The 22,666-nt window shown below is 41.6% G+C and overlaps 1 protein-coding gene across 4 annotated transcripts in view; it reads left to right on the top strand.

Moving 5' to 3' along the window:
* Positions 1-22,666, top strand: part of LOC144720608 (caspase-3-like) — a 70,453-nt gene that overhangs the window by 43,218 nt on the left and 4,569 nt on the right. Inside the window, exons 1-5 of one of the 4 annotated variants that reach the window (XM_078597469.1) lie at positions 4,797-5,037; positions 16,795-16,951; positions 19,110-19,246; positions 20,149-20,277; positions 21,553-21,728. In XM_078597469.1, coding sequence (XP_078453595.1) covers positions 16,806-16,951; positions 19,110-19,246; positions 20,149-20,277; positions 21,553-21,728 — 588 coding nt within the window. In that variant the 5' untranslated portion in view covers positions 4,797-5,037; positions 16,795-16,805. Of the gene's footprint in view, positions 1-4,796; positions 5,038-7,161; positions 7,352-12,828; positions 14,162-16,794; positions 16,952-19,109; positions 19,247-20,148; positions 20,278-21,552; positions 21,729-22,666 lie in introns of those variants that run through there. The other 3 variants (XM_078597468.1, XM_078597470.1, XM_078597467.1) reach the window with 3 other exon arrangements.

Consider the following 22,666-nt stretch of genomic DNA (forward strand, 5'->3'; position numbering starts at 1 on the left):
TCGATACTGGATTCAAACAAGGCGCGGAATCGTGACAATGTATTGAATCTCCGATGAGGTGAACCATTGCCTGCATTCCAGTGTCTGATTTGCATGTATGTCCTGTATGTTGGACATGGTCCTGTGCTGTAATAATGCATGATGAAGACCGCTTTTGTTGCGATCGAAACGTCGTGGGTTTTTTGCTTTTATTATTTTCAATTTATTATTTTTAATTTTTATTTTATTTTATTTTCTATCTACGTGACTTTACCGAATGAACCAAGCATATGAATACTAATGCATGTGTTTATATTGAACATCTTTCGCACCGTACTTAGCCAACCATGCAAATCGAAGGTGCAGTGGAAGGAAAACACATTTGACACAAAAAGCAGTTCTAAAGAAATACGTTTTCAAAAGAGTACGTGGGGATTGTTGGCTATCAGGCATGAGGTTAATGACTGGGAGCTAGTGACCTGGGGGCGTACACGGGTGGCCCAGAGTGCCTTATTTTTGAACTATTTGTGTTGTCTTCGTTGCATTTCCCTTAAATATGGCATTTTAAATCTATACATTTTTTAAAGCCACGTGCTAGCGATTTGCATTTCCTCATGTGGCAACTAGAGGTCAGGAGCTTCCGTTTAATGTAAACCTCATACTGTATGTGTAATGCTGTACAGTCCTGTAGATAAGTATGTGTGAACCACGGAGACTCTATATCATCGTCAACCAAATATACATCTTCCCGCATTAGAAATTAAACAAATCAATACAATCAAATGCCCTTAAATCGTTACAAATTTGGCCAAGTGTTTTTGAAAGAGACCAGCAGCCCGCACGCCCTTTGGATGTGCCCATCCGTCTGTCCCTCCCTCCCTCCAGCCAGCTAGCCAGCGAGCAAAACTTTTTTCTAACGATGTACTCTAAATTAAACGACAATGTGACAACGTTTGCCCGGGGAGCCACGCCATGTGTGGAGGGAGTTTGACGTCGGCACGCACGATCACAGCTCAACCCTGTGGCGTCACCACGCAGATGTGCGCGGCGGTATAACCACCACGCACGCGAAATTAGCCACGCGCCAGCCAGGCATGCAGGAATCCAGTCGGAAAACGTTCAATGTTCCAAAAAAAAAGAAAAGGCAAAACAAAACTACGCAGGTCCTTCATGCTCTACTAACGGTGGCGAGATATTAAATACCTCGCCTGGTTTTCAGGAGATCGTGCGTTCGATCCCGACCCCGACGCCTGTAATATTGAGAGTTTGCGTGTTCTCCCCATGCTCCGGTATGTCCCTTCACATTTAGAAACATGCGTGTATAGTATTTGGCTGCTATGCATTTCCACATGAGAAGCCACTTTGTTGGGCTGTCATTTGTGGCCAGGTGGCTTCTGAAAAAGAGCGATACAGCTCAGCATGCCTTACCTGGTAACATGAACGAATATGTAATACTTTATGTAAAAACTTAGTTTCAGAGTCTGTAATATAAACAGCATTTTCAGCTTACACAAGCCTGCATATGGAGATGTGCAGTCCTTTAATACTTAACAAATGTACACCATATTTACCGATTGATTTTTTGCTATAAACCTATAAAATATAACAACACGTACTCACCACAGCATAACTCGCGCTCTTGAGTTCGTATAATATGGCATAGGTCCTGTTTTTTATGTTTTGAGGATATGAAACTACATAAAAAAAAAGTCAAATTGCTATGCTTTATTTTCCACTTTAGAATTGTCAGAACATAAACGCTTTTCCTACACACTTTTTTGTATCTGGCGTTAATATGACGTTATCCTCATGACCAAAGCACCAGCAAAACGCCGAATCTCATTAGGTCTGGGAAATCTAAGCAGGATTGATTGAGCTGGGATAGTTTTTGAAATTGGCGACTGCCTTGCAGAATAGTAAATTGCACTTAAAATGTATTTATAATATAATTATTTTCATGCTGAGTGTCTGCTGCTGCTGTGTCCTGTACAGCGCTTTGCGATTCTTGATGAAAAGTGCTATACTGTATAAATGGAATTATTATTATAACAGGTCGTAGTCATTTGCTACGGGGTTACATTGTGGGCAGCAGAGGGTAGCTGAGTAGCAAAATACATTGGTTGTGCTGTGTTCCACTACGCTTCAACATCCTGTATACGCTTCCTCTTTTCATTAACCAGCACTGGTCTAAATAACCCTCACGACCCCCATAGGGTTGATGGAAGCCCTCATCCAGCAGTGGATTAACAAAAGGGCTGTACACTTCCATTACATTACAGTATATCGTTGAAATAATTAACCTTTTTGGGTCACGCATTGTTTTACCTCCAATTTGTGATCACATTTTGAAGGTATGTTTTTTTTTACTCGTGATTTTTTTTGTTATCACACATTTGTAACAACAACAACAACAAAAAAACCCTACACAAAGTTTAATGACGCTAACACTAATGTTCGACCGCGGGTCTTATGGAATCACCGAATTTCCACCACTGAAACACAACACGGTGCGTCACACGCACGTGGCTGGTTAAGGTTTCTGTTGAGAAACAACGTGCCCATCAAAGTATTCGAAAGCAACATTCCACCGTGGGATATTTTAAGTTGCCTTAGCTGAGCAACTGCCCGTTTCCCCAAAAAATAACACAGCTAAAGTACTTATTAAAAGCACACTGGGTTATATCTCATTTATAGTATTTTAATGTATTTACAATTACCGGTGGAATTGGTCACGTGTGGTATATTTATACCTAATATTATATTCGTCAATAGTGTTTCAACGTGTATTTGAAGAATAAATGTTTACCCTGACATTACTGCTGGATGATCGCCTCCAGCTGCCGTTGATGTTGACGGGGGGGTTATTGGACATACTTCACCACGCTGGTAAGTGTGGGTTGGTGAAGGTGGAGGCTTTAGGTATATGAGCATAGCAGTGTGTACGGTACAACTAAGGGTTTTGCTCCTTCCCCAAATATGATTCTGTATACAACGTGGGACAGCTGTATAATGTAGACTAATATGCGTATGCACTTGGGGGTTGCACGGTGCATGTTGTAGGATTGTAAACAATCCTACGACTGGATGGGCATGACGATACACGCCTGCTGTAAACCAGCACTCTGGAAGCGGTGGTTGGGTGATTCACGGAGATTTTTTTTTTAACTAAAAAAACCCGCTGGTGATGCAAGTTCGTGGCAATAGGGAGATGGTAGCACAGCAAGTGGGACCGTGAAACCCATCTGTTCGGATCAATATTGAGCGTTATCCTCTCGTATGAGCGATTGGCTTTTGCTCCGTGTGCTCTGGGATGTTTCCGAACATCATCCCATCGCTGCCTAGTTATACCTCCTGAAATATGCAATGCAGAAAAAGCACGCAAACGCATGGATTCCTCAACGATATCCGACATGCGTTTTGGTCTCGGATGTATCAGTCACTGTGATGACCTTAACGTTTAAAACCGGACAGCGAGATGAAGTCACGCGATGTGACGTCAAATACTTTTAGCGCAGTTTTTTTTTCTTCATTAATATCCAAGTCTTGACTTAAAGCTTTCGTGACTGCAGGAATTCATATTCTTTGGGTATTTCGGTAAAGCCACGTAGATAGAACAATTAATAAAAGTAATAAATATAATAGCAATATTTCAGCTCAGCAGCTCTCCCGCTATATTTTTCACCTGATGACGATTGCTTGTGTTGCGATTGAAACGTCGTGATATTGTTATTTTTATTATTATTTATATCTACGTGGCTTTACCGAAAGACCCAAATAATAAATATCCAAGTTTTGGAAAGTATTGGTCGGTTTTCTCTGGGGATACATCGATAATAGCAACGCAACTTTTATACACGTCAAAACTGCAGTCGTTTGCTTGTGTTGCACAATTAATGCTGATTATATTATGCCATATACTCACAGAAGGTCGTACGGCTGATGTGATGTGCATTTTTGTTCAATCTTTACGTAATGCGGATGTACACACATAAGAGAGGGAGGCATAGTGTCTGCTCATGTATTTATTCCGTAATATTCTTCACAACGTCGCTCATGATTATTTTGTTTTAACTTTAAACGACAGTTGCCTTCACATCAGCTCACTTCTGAATGAGTTATCCCAGTAAACGTGCAACGTTGGGTCAACGTCGCCTCAACGTCAACCAACCTCATGTCAACGTCGCAAGTTCACTGCTGTGTTTTCGCCCCATTAGACAGACGGATCTAATGCTATTGAGGCTATCGGCACGAGTTTAATAACACTACTGGTCAACAAAAAAAACATTTTTTCTGTCCTGGACTTTTGCAGCTGTTTTAGACTAATTTCAGGGTGCTGATTCCACATCTGATCTCAGATTTGCTCTACCACATCTCATTGTTATGCTATCGGCATACCGATAGCAGTCGTAAGTAGTTAGTAATGAATTTCGATTTAAAGCTTTCGTGACTGCAGGGATTCATATTCTTGGTTCTTTCGGTAAAGTCACGTTGAAGGGAAATAATAAAAATAAAACAATAAAAATTATCACGACGTTTCGATTGCAACACAAGCAATCATCATCAGGTGTGAAAACCACAGCAAGAAAATTAGAAAAAAATTGAAAAATCCGCCACTTTTTTCAAAATTTATTGCTGTCGTTTTCACACCTGATGATGATCGCCTGTGTTGCAATCGAAACGTCGTGAGCATTTCATTGTTTTATAATTTCTATAATTTCATTATTTCCCTTCCACGTGACTTCACCGAAATAACCACCAAGAAAAGTTCAGTAATCATTACCGTCGGGCGAGTCAACAACCCCCTGTGACGTCATGCCCGATGCGGATGACGTCAGCGCGCAGCCACTTCCCTGAACAGCCGAGTACAAGTAGCGCCGTGGAGGTGCTCCACGGCGACTGTCCATCACACCACATACATCTCTCTCTCTCGAAGAAACAAACTAACCTGCTGCTATTCCGCGTGGCAGCAGCAGCAGCAGCGGCGGCTCTCTCCCCTCCCACCCCAGTAATTTATAGGGTAGAAGAAGAAGTCGTCGTGAAGCGAGGATAATCGCTACGGTGAGTGGTGGCTGATGGCGCTTTGTTCGCTCGCCGTGTTGCGTTACGGAGGTTTCGAGCGCGAATTCGTTCGATTGGGACTCCGACTAACGGCCAGTGGCTTCAAATGAGCTACGTGGTGGGTTGGGTTGGCGGCAGAGACGAGTGCGGGAAAAATCAACAGTTGTGTTGTACTTCTATGTCCCCCCCCCCCATCCACCCAACTCGTTCCGTCTTAGCAGCAGAGCCGCACTGGTCGGCAAGGTCAAGTGCCGGGCGGTCATCACCTCGCTACCACCCGCACGGCGTGATAAGAAGCCCTCATATCCGTCGCGGTGGCTAGGAGATGTTAACTACCTCGCCTGGTACACAGGAGGTCGTGGGTTCGATCCCGACCCTGACGCCTGCTGCTGTATATTTGGAGTTTGATTTTGTCATCATCGCAGTGGCTAGGAGATGTTAACTACCTCGCCTGGTATGCAGGAGGTCGTGGGTTCGATCCCAACCCTGGTGTCTGCTGGATATTTGGAGTTTGCGTTTCTCATCATCGCGGTGGCTAGGCGATGTTAACTACCTCGCCTGGTACACAGGAGGTCGTGGGTTTGATCCCAACCCTGACGCCTGCTGCTGTATATTTGGAGTTTGATTTTCTCTCTCATCATCACGGTGGCTAGGAGATGTTAACTACCTCGCCTGGTGTACAGGAGGTTGTGGGTTCGATCCCTACCCTGGTGCCTGTTGTATATTTGGAGTTTGCGTTTCTCGTCATCATCACGGTGGCTAGGAGATGTTAACTACCTCGCCTTTGTACAGGGGGTCGTGGGTTCGATCTCGACCCTGACGCCTGTTGTATATTGTGAGTTTGCGTTTCTCATCATCATCGCGGTGGCTAGGGGATGTTAATTACCTCGCCTGGTACGTAGGAGGTAGTGGGTTCGATCCCAACCCTGACGCCTGCTGGATATTTTGAGTTTGCGTTTTTCATCATCATCGCATGTTAATTACCTCGCCTGGTACGTAGGAGGTCGTGGGTTCGATCTCAACCCTGGTGCCTGCTGGATATTTGGAGTTTGCGGTGTGTGTCTCTCTCTCACCCCGTGGTCGCGTGGATTTTTCTCAAGGTTCTTCCGGGTTAACCCTCCACATTTAGAAACATTCATCTCGAGTACTGTACTGTAGTTGGCCGCTATACATTTCCACGTGGCTATAAAGCCACAACTTAGTTGAATTATCGTTTTTGTGGCCAGGTCGCGTCTATTAACGAGCTATATACAGAATAGCTCAGTTGGGTGTTACGATGTTAAAACGCCAAACCGAAACCTTTTACAAGGAATCATGTCCACATTAACCACAATGCCTGTCTGTGGTCAGAATGCAAACAAAAAACATACTCTGATAATAAATGCATTGTCCTTGAAACTGATTGGTCCACACCAGAGACAGGGAAAAATCTACTATCATATTTTGGTACTGGCAAAGGAGGTCCCGTGATATAAAAACAATAGTTTATAGTTGCATAGTTCATCCATCCCAGCAATGAACGTTTCGTTACACGGTGGTGGCGTTATGGGTTGTTACTCGTGGTGCTGATGTGCAATGCTTTGTGATGCGTAAGTGTTTAGGCACCGCCTGTGTGTTGTATGGTTACTGCACAGGGCACGATTGCGTTTCGTTGACTTTGAAAGGGCAAGGCTGGAGAAAAACACACATTGATAAGCCACAGAAGGTTCATTGTCAAGAAATTGGGTGAGGGGTGGGGGTTAAAAGGAATATTGTCCTCAAGTAAATTTGCCTGATGCATCTTCTAGGGAAAAGTTACAATTAAATACAGGGCCGCCTCGGTGGCGAGATGTTAACTACCTCGCCTGGTATACAGGAGGTTGTGGGTTCGAACCCGGACCCTCTGACGCCTGCTGTTGTATATTTGGAGTTGCGCAATGTTTCTCTCCCGGTGGTCGCGTGGATTTCTCTCCGTTACCTCTGGGGGTTTTCCCCTCCACATTTAGAATGGACTTGCTTTTGAGATGATTCGGCTGCTATACATTTATTTCCACGTGACAAGCCACCACTGCATTGGGCCATCATTTATGGTGAGGTCACTTCTGAAAAAGAGATAAATAGTTCCGTGGGCCTCGCCTGGTAAAATGTAATAAAGCATTGTTTAGGTTTATATGCACTGTATATTTAAAAAATGGATTGTCATCTGTGTGAATGAAGATGCCCATCTGTGATTGGTCAGCTGATGAAAAAAGTGGATCATCAAGTTTTGTTGTAAAAACTATGGCTATTTCCTGAACTATAACCATGGTTTGCAGTTCTCTGGGTCATTGTAAAGGTATGTAATACAGTACTGTACACAGTACTGTGCATGGTGTTGTGTGGTTGTACAGCCAAGTGGCACAGTAATGAATTAGAATAAACAATCGATGCACGATACAATATAACACACTGCATTAACATCAATAGTTGACAGCGAAGTAATAAAAATGCCAGAATGTGCGGTAATCGCATGTATCTTTCGACAGCACAATCATAGAAGTCGTGTATACACATCACAGTGCTGTCGTACTGTAGTCGGGAACCCTTGCCGATGTTTGGGTTCATCTGAAAAATCCGTATATCGGGCCCTGATCCGAAATATAATTCACTTCCACACTTCCCACCAAGCGGTGTCTCCTGACTTTGGAAGACGACTCAATTGTTAGGCGATTTGCATTTGTGCGTTCTGAAAATGATCTGACATTTTCAAATTCGAAACTCATCATTGGTGTGCAGTTTATTCAGCACAGTTATAGTAATACCACAGTAATATAACGTACAGTATATAAACTAGATTTATTGATTCCGTATGATTTTGGATTTCCACAAGCCTAATGAAGTATTAAATATAGCATTGACTATACGTAAATATGGCAATTGCACATTGGTCTAATTTAATTGTAATGGGTGTCCGAAGTGGTACCCACTCATGTCCCCACTATGTTCTGTCCGGAACACTGAATTTAAGTGTTGTAACTTTCCACTTCAGTACAGGGTGGGGGGGGGAGGCTTTCCTTCCATTGTTTCCTTTTCTTGGTTTTTGGGTTATACCAGGGGTCGGCAACCTACGGCTCCGGAGCCGCATGCGGCTCTTTACGGGCTGCTTCTTGACGATATGTACGTATGTACATAGATGCATTGCGGCTCTTGAAATACTGAATTTTGTACCGAATTGGAAAGAAATGGCTCTTCTTGTCATTTTGGTTGCCGACCCCTGGGTTATACGAACAACCAATAATCCAGTAATGCATAATTAAATGGCACTAACGTGAGTATTCATTACACTGGGCTAGAACTGGTTCAACCACATGAGTGCTTGCCACTATTATGTGGTAGAAATGTGTACATTGCCACTGTGCTGTCTAGACCAGGTATTAACACGGTTGGCTACGTACGGTGCGAAATCAGTTATGCACACATTTTATTTTCTGCAGAGATGCCTCTTCTGGGCAGGCTTAAACTTTGTGCTTGGCATAAGTTAAACATGGTCAATAATGAAGTTACAGTCAGGTCATTTATGCATGGTGAAAATATATTCTACAGATTATATTTTGTGTAAATATGCTTTTGAAATTGGTATTGGATGTTCAATATGGAAACTACGTTTGATAGATTGTTGACGCACTTAAACGATTTACGGTTATGTCTGTGTCGCCAGTGTTGTTAAGTACATTTGCCTGGGCAGGATGTTCAAAGTCCTTTAACGTAGACTTATTCCTGGCGGTGGTGGGTTTACATATTAACTTTGTTAAAACTGGCTAAGTGGCATAGGTGCTCATCACTATAACACTACAGCCGGTAGGTACATGTACATTGCCATCACCTGCAATTTGTAGGTGAGGAATGGGATGCATTTAGATGGCATGATCCTTACAGAGCTTGTCAGGATGGACGTTCTAAGGCACTTTGCTGTGCAACTCCATGAAAGGTGTATGGGAGGAAGCCAGGGTACACGGGATGATTTATGCTCACTAACAGCAGGATGGCAAGACTCCCAGCATCACTTGCATGCACGTCGTGTGACCCACCACATTGCATGTGGAATGCTCTTAGCCTTTTCTAAACCACAAGCTCGGAACAGCTGACAAAGCTCAGAGCATCGTATGTGCAATGTCGTGGTCACATGACGTGCATGCAAGGCATGATGGGAGTCGGGCCTTCCTGCTGTTCGCTCGCAGCACACCTTTGTGTGACGTTATATCTATTTGTTTCCAGCCTTGTTTTCATACATTATATCATAATTTACAGAAAATGTTTTGTCAGTTTAAGAAGTCTGTGATCGATCAACTCCCAAAGTGCTGGATTAAATGTGTAACCACCACTATTTGACAGTTGTTCTATAATTAATCTACATATTAAAACCCATTTAAGTTGTGTTATACATTTAAAATGGAAATATTCATATGACTGTACAGTACAGTTATTTAACAGTTTTTTTAATTCAGATTAGAAATTGAGACTGATGTGGTGATACACATTGCTCTTCTCGTTGCCATTTAGTGTAAAGTTCCTACATAAGTATAACCCATAACAAAGTTTTTCACTATAAATCCTTTATATGCGTGGCGGCTAGAGTCCTCTCGTCCTCTGGCTTGAGATGGCTGCCACCTATGGGTCAGATGATTGCATTGCACCATTAAGCAATTGGTAATTAAATATAATATTTTTGTCCTAAAAAGTGTAAAATTTTGGAAAAAAATTTTCACGAACATTAATTGTCAGGCACAACGAGTCTGTGTGGAAAATGTCAGCTCGATTGGATCACAGGAAGTGGGTTAAAAAACCACCGAAATATTTGCACGGTCCTAAGCAAGCAAGCGAACTTAATATAAAGGATTTAACAATATATGGACTTACCACTTAAAATTGATATTGGATTCTTAAAAAAAAGTATCAACCCTGTGTTGATGAAACGTAGCAGTATAATTTATGATCAACCTTTGGCATGTAAGAGCTCTATAGCCACACCAACTTTACTGGCTTGGTGACTTTAGGATTACACAATGTGTCAAATTATTATGGGTTGTTAAATGTTTTCGAGGGGAGAGCGCTGAAGCCTAAAGGCGTCTTTAATACAGCAGTGTCACAATGGATAAATAATGATCTAACTGGAATTATAAATTGTATCAAATTCCATACACACCTAGGGAACAACGTGATTACGGTATTCATAATCTAATTTTCTAAATTAGATTTTTGGCTTTGTAAAATTATTCCTTTTGATTACTCAGAGGTATTAGTAATACTCAAATTTTCGTGGATATTTCCGTAATATTTAGTGCAAAACTAACCGAGTATAATGTATGCATGTACGTTGAACTTCTTTCACACCGTATGTGGCCAACCGCGACAATCGGATGAACAGCATCACAAAAGAGGATCTATTGTTTTGTTGTATAACTCGCAGTAGTTTACCTTTTGCCATAAGCGTTCGGCAGAGAGGTAACGTGTTTCCGTGTTCACATCCTAATACATTCGCAAGTCGTCATGACCGGAAAACTATCAGTGAATAGTCCTTGGGCCCATTTCACACGTTGACGAAACTACTCAAAAGATGTCAGCCTGGTGATTATGTGCCATTGTTATAAAAGAATACACGAGCACATTTTCACCCCAAATTGTATGGGCATGCACATTTGCCATTACGGTACTAGAGTCCAAAGGCCTCGTTTCATTTGGCATAAAATGCATTTACAGTATATAGAACGAAGCTGTTGTGAAATGTTCACATTTAATCTGTTGGGGTATGTTTTATGTGATGTACTGTTCTTTGCTTAGGGTTCAGAGGTAGTAACACTGGTGTTTAGAATCTAAACAAATATGCCGTGATTTTACACAGAACTTTCAAGATGACGTTCTTTTGCAAACGGTGGTCGCAGATTTGTTTTTGTATCTTTAGAAATATTCATATCAAGAGTGAAAGCTCGCAAAGGATGCAGTTGATGGGATAGATGATAAAGTACCTTACCATTGGGTAATTATTTATGTTACCAGTGCATTATATTGGGTATTGGCTATATATATATGGCTTTACAATATTTGTTTGTTATGCTGTGGTTCACATTGTTATATTTGATATTGCACTCCGAGATTAACTTTTTTTATTTGAGCACCACATCAATAATAAATGATGATAATGCGCAACACATTATTTAGTCGCAAGTACCATGTCATTCCACAATGAACTGATGCAATTTATAAAATATATGTTTCTCTTAGACTGCGGAGGCACGCAAGTTTGATCCACCTCAGTGTGGGCTTTGTAATTCGTCTGCGTTGGTACAGTGCCTGAAACTTTGCTTTGGTATTCAGGTGGATACAAACAAGACCCTTCCAAGCGATGTTTTTCTCTTAACATTAGTAGGCAGTCAAGCGGCAAGACGACATGCAATTCTACTGTAGAGTCATCACAATGTAAATGTGTATTTGTGTACATGACAGGCCTTTTCCAATCCGCTGCTCGATGAAGCCCTGCCAAATGCGGTGTCGGTCATAGGAGTGACTAGAAACTTTATTGAAATGCGTTTGATAGACGTTTAAATCACCAGTGAAGATGAGTGAAGAGGAGCAGAGGCCATCAGTTGGTCGGATATGACATGTTGGATTTGGCTTTCGGGGATGGTGGATGATGGGGATTGAGGTTGGAGGATGGTAGCAGATGAATGGGGAGATGCTCAGAAATTTAGGAGCATTTCTCACTTCGGCATAAAATTAGAATCCAGAAGGAAAGTAACAAAAATTACCGGTGAAATTATTTGCTTAAAAAAATTTGACCATTCTAGATTTGAAGCTTTCGTGGCTGCAAGGATTCATACTCTTTTTTTTCCGGTAAAGTCACGTGATTTAATTTAGTTGTCTTCATTTGTTTGATTTGATTTTTCACCTACGTGACTTCACCGAAAAAAAAACCCAAAGAGGTATGAATCTTTGACCAAGCAAACTTAAATTGTGAATGAATTTCTCTAAACCGTTAATACAGATGTGCATAGCATAGCCAGTTAGACTACATTTTTACTTATTTAGCAAGTTTCACAAGCTGGATTTACCATTGGAATGAGCAGCTGAAGCACAAGGAAGGAATATTTTATGTCCTACATTACATTTGTTGACAGAAATTGGCTCCAAGCACTTCTGTTCAATTTGGAATACTGGGTTACTTCTCATGCAGAAGTAACCCAGTGTTCCAAATGCAGAAGTAACCCAGTGGTGGTCAGAAATGAGCACAGTGCGATTGGCAAAGCATTTTGAAAAGTGTGTAAAAGTGATAAATGCCTTGATTGAAGTTTCGTGCTGAGTACACACTTAGTTTGCGGGGTCATTGGGGCACGCAGGCTGCGCTGTGGTGACGACATGCGGCTGACTCAGCCAGCACACTCAGCGTTGCTTTTGTCTTGTGCCTGCAGCTCTGAGGTGTGTTGCTGTCTGCTGCATGGGCAGTTGGGTGACTCACGGTGCACGAATATACCCACAGTGGCATTTAAGATGGGACTTTTGGTCTAAGGCATTCCTAGGAATTACTATTTGCCCTTAAGATGTGGGTGGTATTTGAAACTTTGAGATTACGTTTGTTTTTCCTTGGTTCTTTCGGTAAAGTCACGTAGATGAAAAATAATAATAAAATGAAATTAACTAAATTACAGCTGTGGCTGTTCCACCTGATGATGGAAGCTTGTGTTGCCTCCGAAACGTCGTGATTTAATTTAAATTTAGTTATTTTAATTGTATTATTATTATTATTATTATTTTCATCTACGTGACTTTACCGAAAGAACCAAAGAGGATGGATCCTTGCAGTCACGAAAACTTAAAATCTAGAATTACGTTTGTTTCTCTTTATTAGGAGCTGGTAGCATCTTGTACAATATGAGGAACGCTTATCAGATTGTAAAAACGCAGTTACGGTTATAATAGATATATTACCTTCCAGCTCAAAACATTTGTCCATACATAGATATTTCAACGGTACATTAATTGGGATGGTGCATTGAGAAATGAGTTTTGATACGAAACGTTACGACAAAAATACGCATGGCCGTTTTTTATTGTAATGTTACTGGCCAATCTTTGCGTGTCCTTGTACTTGGCACAGCTAAAGCCAACTTTATCGATGTTTCGACTGCTTGTGAGGTTTATCAGCCCTAGGTAATTCTGTATTTATTATTGGGTATGAAAAACAAATCTTTCAGATGTAGTGGCTTAGGGGCATTCGTCCGTCCCCCCCCCATTGTTGTTGAAATGGCACGGAACGAGTTCCTGAATGGATGGGGCTCAGGTGTTAACACATTCGTGCATGTACGTAGTAGCCTCTGACTCACTCTGCTCACGTGTCCTGCTCTCATGATACTCAAGAAGGGCTTCGCATATGGGGATGCTGGACGAAAGCGTGTCTCTCTGCCGACGTGTACTCGCAACGGTAGTTGCACCACCCAAACCACATTTTTGTGAGATAAAAATCAGCGAAGCAAATCTTGTTTCACGCAGATAATGCACATTTAAAACTCAAATGATTAAATGGTTCAACTATCGTTCGATATATGTATGTTTTTTCAGGGTTTAAATATCTTCATATTTCTGTGTACAGTAATTAAAATTGTTAAAAAGTAAAATACATTGTAGCAATTTGATGTATTTGTAAATGCAAGTAGAAAATTATATTTCAAAGAACGTTTATGTCCACACTGCTTAACAGCTGACAGCTTCGATTCACGCAAAATTAACACCTAACAACCTCAACAGCTAACGGAAGCGTTCATCTGCGTGAGACAACTTCTTTGCGTGCCATTTTTTTCACCGAAGTATTATGCACCATCTCTCAGAGGTGACACATTTCATGGAGTTTGTAATTTAGCACAAGTTAATTTGTATTTTATTCACCAACCTACGGACAATTTAGAAACGTAACTGGGTTTGGGCAGGACACATGAGTAGAGTGGATGATGGCTGACAGATGAGACTGGTAATAGAATAGCAGCTCAAACGAGGGAACTCATTCCAAAAGTGTGACCACTATGGAGATGGAGCGATGACATCGGTTCAAGTGCAGGAGGAGTGGTAGCGGCACTGGAGCTGCACTGGGCCGTGAAGGATGGCGATACACAATAGACAGGTGATGAATTTGTATTTCATAAAGAGTTGTTACTCTTCAAACATTGTGAATAAATGCGCCTCGCACGATTTCCCCCCCCCCCCCCCGTGATCCAATGGAAGGAGCAATAATGTTTTTCAGTTGTACGGAAAGTTATCACACGAAGCCAACACCCATTATGTACAATGAATTTGAATTGAAGATAATACATTGTTACATGAAATATTCTATGCACATATCCTCATTGCAAGAAGCGATTTTCAACGATCAATTTAAACACCTCTGTAATCATGTTACACTCCTTGTAATAATAATGATTAGATAACAGCACATTGATTAGGGTTTCACACTTGAAAAGAGTTAAGACTTGATTTATAACAAAGTGTGTTAAAAAAAGCTTATAGTTCAGTAAATACAAGTACGTGGTACCATTTGTACCATGATGCTGGTAAACTTTTGGTAAATATTACGTAGGAAGGCACATGACTGACTTTACTTCAGGCCAGGCATTGTTTTGCTAAAACGTATTTCCTCGTAATACTGTACTTGATTTGCACAACACCCATGGCAGTAAATATGCCAGATCGTCACTGCATTGTAATTTTAAGCTATCTTGCTTTGGGGAGTGGTAGTATTGTCCATCTGAAGGTGCTTTTAAAATATTTGAGCGATTTTTTTTTAATGGGTGTCTTTATCAGCTGCCAATAAAGTAAACCGTTGTTTTATGCGAAATGTTTAAAAATTCACGCACTGCACTTATGTTTATGTATTAAGAAATATAAAATCAACTTTGTTGTGAAGTAGCATCAGCCTCCTGGCCTCTAATGAAAACATACAATATTACTCTGTTAGCAAGTGTTGCTTACGTAATAAATGGAACATTTAAACAGCAGAATTGATTGAAACTCGTACCTCCACTCAAGACCATGACAAGTGTTGGAAAATAATAATAATGTACCGCTCTTGGTACATATGTAGTGCTGGATAAAGGCCTCCCTACGCCATGTTTGTCGTGGGCTTGTTTGCCTATATTTAACCTTGCTGGTGAGCCTGTTTGTTGAAGGGTAGTGGCAGTGGTTAGCACACTGCGCTGTGAATTGCCAACCTGAGTTCACGGACAAATATTTGCTTGCCATGATATCCCTTTGAACAAATAGCTTTATGGGGCATTGAATCCGATATAGATTAATCTATTGATTTGTCAAAGTCATTATCATGCCTCGATATGTATGTCTTAAGAGTGTCTTAATTGCTCTCCCCTCCCTTCTGCTAATTATTTATTCTTATAAGTGTACTTCTTTTAGCTTTCCAAAATATTCCTCATTACCTGTGATGAGGAAGTGTGTGATTTTTAAACCTGCTAGCCCAACAGTGCTGTCAGGACAAAGCATCCTTTGTAATTGTGAATACTTGTTGGCGTGTGTATTGATTGTCATCTGGAAGGACTATGTTTGCATTTTAATCGGTGACACAAAGTCCACTGATCAGTGCCCTCACAGGGAGCTCTGCCATTTTAAACTATAACTAAACTAAATTTCGATTTAAAGCTTTCGTGACTGCAGGGATTCATCTTCTTGGTTCTTTCGGTAAAGTCACGTAGAAGGGAAATAATAAAAAATGCAACATACTAAATTATAATTCTCACGACGTTTCGGCCACAATGCAAGTAGCCGTCCTCAGGTGAAGAACAGGTCTGTCGGAAAGACAGCGTCATTCAGACGTCATTCAGATGCTGTCTTTCCGACAGACCTGTTCTTCACCTGAGGACGGCTGCTTGCGTTGTGGCCGAAACGTCGTGAAAATTTTATTTTATTATGTTTAATTTTTATTATTTTATTATTTCCCTTCTACGTGATTTTACCGAAAGAACCAAGAAGATATAACTAAACTATTTATTTTTATTTTATTTTCCAGGGTAAGACCCACAGCTATTATAGCTATTATTCAGAAGTGACCTACCTCAACAAAGAGGTTTATCGTCTGGAAATGTATACTCTAAACGCATGTTTCTAAATGTCGAGGGAAAAACCAGGGGACCCAGAGAAATCCACTCGACCACGGGGAGACCATACAAAGTCCAAAAGTACAGTCTTTAGACTCAGGATCGAACCAATGCCCTCTTGTATACCAGGCGAGGTAGTTCACATCTCCACAATTTTATATTTAAGAACCTTGAAATGGTTTTCGAAAATCGATACCATTCACCAGGTGATAATGGTGTAAAACAGGATATTGATCTCTTTATAACTTCCCTTTTCATTTTTAGTGTGACTTTCATAAGTATCAAGTTGAACAAACACATTTATAAAACGCGTCCAATTAAGAATTTGTTCTCAAAAAGCCACTTAACTTATCCATTTTAACCTTCAGTCTATTGGAAAAATTGAAAGCCATTCACAAAAGCATTCGGGTCATGTCTATGCGCCGCTTCTCGGTGGCAGCCCCAACAGTCTGGGACGATATCGCTCTGCACATTCGCAGCATCATCTCAATCGCCTCCTTCAAGAGAGACTTAAAAACTCACCTCTACAATCATGCTTTCGAGCGACTTTGAGCTTGGCATCTGAGTTGCGGTCTCTACGTCTGCAAATTTGCGCGCGTTATAAATTGATCTATTATTATTATTAAAAACAACTGTGCTTCGTTTGCTGCAGGTTGGTTTGCAATGGCTGATAAAGAAGACAAGAGTAGCCCATCCACGACAGAGGAGCTCAAGAATTCTGGAGCGGATGGTGGTGATGGAGTCGCCCTGCACGACGCCACTGATGCATATCCTAGCCGTAGCGAAAGGGGCATCCCTTTCTTGCAAAGGTGAGCATAACGTAACCATTTCACCGTGCTCAGGAGTTGTTGTTACACGAGTTGTTCTGTGTATTAGTTTAGCTTAAACTCCAGTGTGTGCAATGCCATTTGTTGTTTTGGAAATGTTCATGTGTCCTACTTATGTGAAGTGTGCGCCGTTAAATGATGCTTCTTAATTCTGTTGAGTGCTCCAGGCCTTGTTTTGGACTTGCATGAGGTGCATTATCAAGTAATACGTGGCAATAATGATTGCGCTCTATTGAATAGACTGCATCCAGCATCTCAGCACTGCGTTCACTGCCCGCCATAGTTATTGTTACTTTCTCATACCGTACTATCACACCTCTCAATGACGTTTCACCATCAGCTTGTTATAACATACTTGACCGGCAATGACCACCAGAAACATTTCCATGTTCTGTTAATTTGATGCAAACTTACTGGATAAAATGTTGTGTTTTTTTTCTTAGTTTGAGTTTCCATTCCCTGCCATTTAAATGTGTTCTCCGTGTGAGTATAATTTATTAAAAACATGGATGAACGTTATTACACGGCAAAGGCAACCCCGCGTGGTTGCCAAAAACCATGGATAGCATGGGTTTTCCACACAACTCTTATCAGGACCAATTTGTGGAATTAGTGGGGGCCATGCATATTAGGTGTTAAACATGGATAGGGCATGGATATGATAAGTTGCACTGTTCTTCATGACATTTCCTGCCTTCCGGGGGCTAGGGTACTGAGTGGCTGATGCAATTATGTAGGCCAAGATTCGTCCCATAACTGATTCTCTACAGGATTTACGCAAGAGGAATGCGTACATTTATGTGAGATCGTTGGGATAGCTGAGAGCAGCCTTAAGTCTGCAAAACAAAGACAAAGATCCCCTGTATAGCCTTAATAGACTGTTGGGGCAAGTACTTTTAGTGAGCACCTAATGAAGTAGGGCTGAACGATTTGGGGAAAATATCTAATTGCAATTTGATTTGCGATTACATTTTTAAAGTCAAGCTTCAATTCAATATTCACTGTGTAATATATTTCAAACATGTGATGGAGCATTACCACATAATACCATCAAAATATGAACTACTCTATATGTTCTAATGCAAGGATGAGAACTTAAAAGATATTAATTGCTTCCCACATGTATTTATTAAAATGTTTAATTGAAATAGAACAATGAAACAGAACAATTGTTATGTTATGTAAATAAAGTTATAATATAAAAAATAAAACAATTCCAATCAAAAAGTTATAGAACTTCGCTAATCACATTGATTTAGCGATTTGCTAATCGCATTGTTTCAAATTGAGATTTCTATTTGAAATCGATCAATCGTTCAGCCCTACGATGAAGCCCGGCACGGCACACGAGGGGGTGGGTAGCTAGCACCATGCCCGGCCACCTTTGTCTCTCCAGTGGTGATGTTTACACATTGCACCAGGTGCTCATTTGAGGCCGAGTCGGCCTAGAGGATGCCCAGGACCAGTTCAGATAACAGTCACCGGTGTTGGTCATGAGCCGGAATCGAACTCGTGTCTCACCGGGTCTGGAGCACAGCATACTAACCGCTATGCTTTTGCTCCCCATGAGTCCGCCAGTACTCATATCAACACATATCTGCGCTCTCACAAACACAGAAAGACACGCACTATCACAAATACGAATAGACACAAATACACAAGCAGAGACACAAGCACACAGCCACGTGCTCACAAATGCATACAGCTGACACACAAACGCATGCGGGAAATAATATGCAAATAATCTCCCCACAGACACACACTGTGAAAAATAGACAAAGGAATATATCCCAGACAGCCTTTTAACAGACTGTTGGCAAGGTTTGTTTTCCTGGCAGATGATTGGCTGCTGAAGCGTGGGTGACGATGGTATCCCTAGCAACCCCTGATGCACATCCATGTTTGCGAACTGGCTGGTAAACGTACAGATACTCTGTGCTTCATACTCCATGGTTCGGAGGAGCCTCGCAGGATTTATGCGGTTTTGATGTACTCAGCCCCCTGGTCCTCTTTGTCTACCCATTCCTATCCTGAGTAATTTCCACATTCATCGCATTATCCTTCATATTCTGCTGCACCAATTCGAACCACCTTTTTGTCTTCTGTCTCTTACTGTATTTTGTTCTTTTTTGCCAAACAGCAAGACGGGTAAAAGAAAGGAGGAAAAAATGGAGGTGGATCAAGAAGTACTCTCGGATTCAGTGGCTTATAACATGAACTACTCTAATGTGGGATATTGTGTGATCATCAACAACAAGACATTTGATCGGAGCACAGGTATTTTTTTTTATCTATTAGGATTGTTATATCATTGTTTTACCATTATTGGTAATGGCGGGCAAAAAGCGATTACAAAAATGATCGGTTTTCCAACCTTTATCAACCCGCACTAACTGGCATGGTGAAGTATCGTCATAGAAGCTCCATAACCGAAGCGCTGTGGTTGAGGCCTTCATCTAACAGTGAAGTGAAAAAAGTGCTTTAATATTTCATATGTATGTAATTAGTTGTTCCTTGACCAATTACGATTGGTTTGAGCGTTACTCATAATTTAACTCGACGAATATCTGTTCTATTACTTTTTGACAAAACTTCGAAAGCTTTTTTGACAACACATGTGCCGATTCGAGCTGCGTTGCATTTATTTAGCAGTTTGATTGCTTGATGGTGAAGTCACTGATTTATCATTTAAAATGAGCAATTGTTAATGTATCCACATGTGACAATGGCTTGTCACGTCCAGCGGCAAAGACGTGTAAATGGTTTCATACATTTTTTATATTTTATGTGCATTTGATAATAAAGGTTATCACTACGTTCTAAGGTGACTGAGCCTATGACCAAATTACCCAGAATGTGCCGATCTCATCAGATCACATAAACTAAGCAGTGTTGAGCCTCTATCGCATGGATGGGCGGCCACTATGCATACAGGCATTGTAGGCTGCGGGGCTACATAGTGGGCAACAGAGCAACATCAATCGTTGTACTGTACCTCTGTGCTCAAGCATCTATATGCTCTGCAACTTCACCAACCCACACCGATCAGAATGCCGAACTATGGTCAAGTAACCCCCATGACCTGCACGGTGTGGGGAGAGCGTTATCCAGTAGGGGATTGACAAAAGAGCCGTGTATGTAAGGTGACTGATCTGTTTGACTTCTTTTCTGCTGTTAAGGAATGGGTGAAAGAACTGGCACAGATGTGGATCGAGATATGCTTGAAAAACAATTCAAAGGTCTCGGATTTCAAGTGGAAGTGAAAAACAATATGAAAAGAAAAGAGATGGTCTCGTATATTACGGAAGGTAAACACACATTTTACGTTAGATGTTTGTTAAAATAGAAAACAATGTAATCCAGGGATAAAAGATGGCCTTGTTTAATATAAATGTCACACAGGCAAATTAGTGTCAAGGTTGCAATTGAGGCGTTTTAAATGAACAAAAAGCCAACATGTCTTTCCTTTAGCGAGCAATAGGGCAGATACCCAGACATCCATCTCCAAGCCTGGGGCAATGGTGGAAATGACACATTCCCATTGCATGGACACATCTCTCACAGAACAACCACAGCTGACTTTTACTAATGCTATAAAAAAGTTTTTTTTTAACATCAAAGGCATGATGGGCTCATTAAAGAAAGAGTTATTTTGTTAATTGGTTATCGGCAGGTTTCTCTGTGAGCATTTCACTTGAACACTTTTGCGAGAACCGCAGAGGGTAATGATAAAGGCATACAGTGCGATAAGGGGTCCAATTGTTTTGAAATATTCTGGCTTAAAAACAGACAATCTACGGTGTAATAACATTACCCTAGTAAGTATATTTACAGATCTAACAAACATAACATCTGCATGGAAGAAAATTAAGTAAAACAACAGTCGCCATTCACCACTACCAAGTGGCGGTGATGTCACAGCAGCGCTTGTAATAGGCTCTGTGCACTTTGAGGCCACGTGATGTCTTAAAGGCTTGCTTTTGCAGGAGGCCTCGGGATAGACCTAGATATCATTAATTGGCCCGCACTTCCGATAAGCAGGGCTGGCTACGTACGGTGCGAAAAGTTCAACATGCACATATTATGGCTGAGATGATTGGCAGATGCACCACCTGTGCTCCCCGCTGTGCCAAGTAAAATCCTCACACATTAAGAATGCACGTTTTCTGTTTTTCTGAAAGTTTGTACACTTTTTGTAAAATGCTGTGGCCTTTATTTAGCTTGCTGTGCTATTGGTAGGCCACGGTGGCAAGATGTTAACTACCTCGCCTGGCATATAGGAGGTCATGGCTTGGACCCCGACCCTGACTCTATATTTGGAGTTTCCGTGTTCTCTCTGTCCGTGGTGCTGTGGAGTTTTCTCTCGGTGCTTCAGTTTTTCCCTCCGTATTTAGAAACATGCGTTTAGAGTATTTGGCAGCTATAAGTTTCCACGTGATAAGCCGCCACTTGGTTGAGCTATCATTTGTGGCCAGGTGGCTTCTGAAAAAAAGAGCTATACCGCTTGGTGGGCCTCACTTGGTAACATAAAAATGGTACAGATTTTATTGGTTGTTAACTGTGCTGCTTTGCCTTGGGTGCAGTTGCGGAGAAGGATCACCGGCAATGTGCATGCTTCGTGTGTATCCTGCTGAGCCACGGGGATGAGGGAGTCATCTACGGCACGGACGATTATTTGCCCATTCGCGAACTCACCACCCCCTTCCGCGGAGACCTGTGCCGCCATCTTGTCGGCAAACCCAAGCTCTTCTTCATACAGGTATGCACAGCTGCAGGAGGTTGGGCAAAAGGTTTTTGGGTGGCTACCATCTGAAAAGCTGCCCTTCAGGCACACAGGAGCGTCAACAACAACAAAGTAGCAGTGACATCACCACGGCGCTTGTGCTAGGTTATGTGCACTTTTGAGGCCGCGTGACAAGAGGTCACGTGACAGACCCAGGTGCCTTGGGGTTGACTGACTGAAGTTGACTGGCAGGTGCATCACCTGCAGGAGCATAGTCATACACGCAGACACAACACTTGTTTATATGTGCACAAGGACGAAGACTTGCAAGCACACACGAACCCAAGTCCCGATTGATGTTGGTGAGCACCAATTACAGCCAGTGTCACACGTGTAGACTATGCAGGATGCGTGTTGACTTGCAGTGGGCGTTGGTCGAAAGGTGTAGGCTGCAGCGCATGTGGAGGTCGTTAGGGTTTTACCTGTACAGTAGTTGCATGAACTGAAAGACCTAACCAAGTGATGGTACGAGGTGCTGCAGGCTAATTAACCGTGGCTTTTGTATTCATTCAAACACAAGTCTCTCCAGCAAGGCTTTATGTAGGCGTTTATCTCATTTTACTTATCCATTTACTTATAAACTAGCAGAGGTGGGATGTCTTCAGGCTTGCAACTAACATACACCTTGGGCTTTTTTCAAGACTTGACCTCTGCTAATTTCCATACTCATGCAGGGATTATATTTGGATGTAGTCAGCGAAGAAGTGGCGAGAGAAGAGTGCATGTGTAGCTGAATGAATGAGTTGTGGACATGCAAAGAGGTTTACATGGGAGCGGGGAGCAAATACGCATAAGTTAGCGAATGATTGAGTGAATTTGTATGAGTGTGAATGGGTTAGTAGGAGAATTGTGAATTGATTGAATGGATGAGTGAGTGAAACAATGGTAGTTAGAGGGTGTATTGTTTAGTGAGC

The sequence above is a fragment of the Lampetra planeri genome, chromosome 9, assembly GCF_965212315.1.
Source record: "Lampetra planeri chromosome 9, kcLamPlan1.2.h2, whole genome shotgun sequence".
NCBI lineage: Eukaryota > Metazoa > Chordata > Hyperoartia > Petromyzontiformes > Petromyzontidae > Lampetra > Lampetra planeri.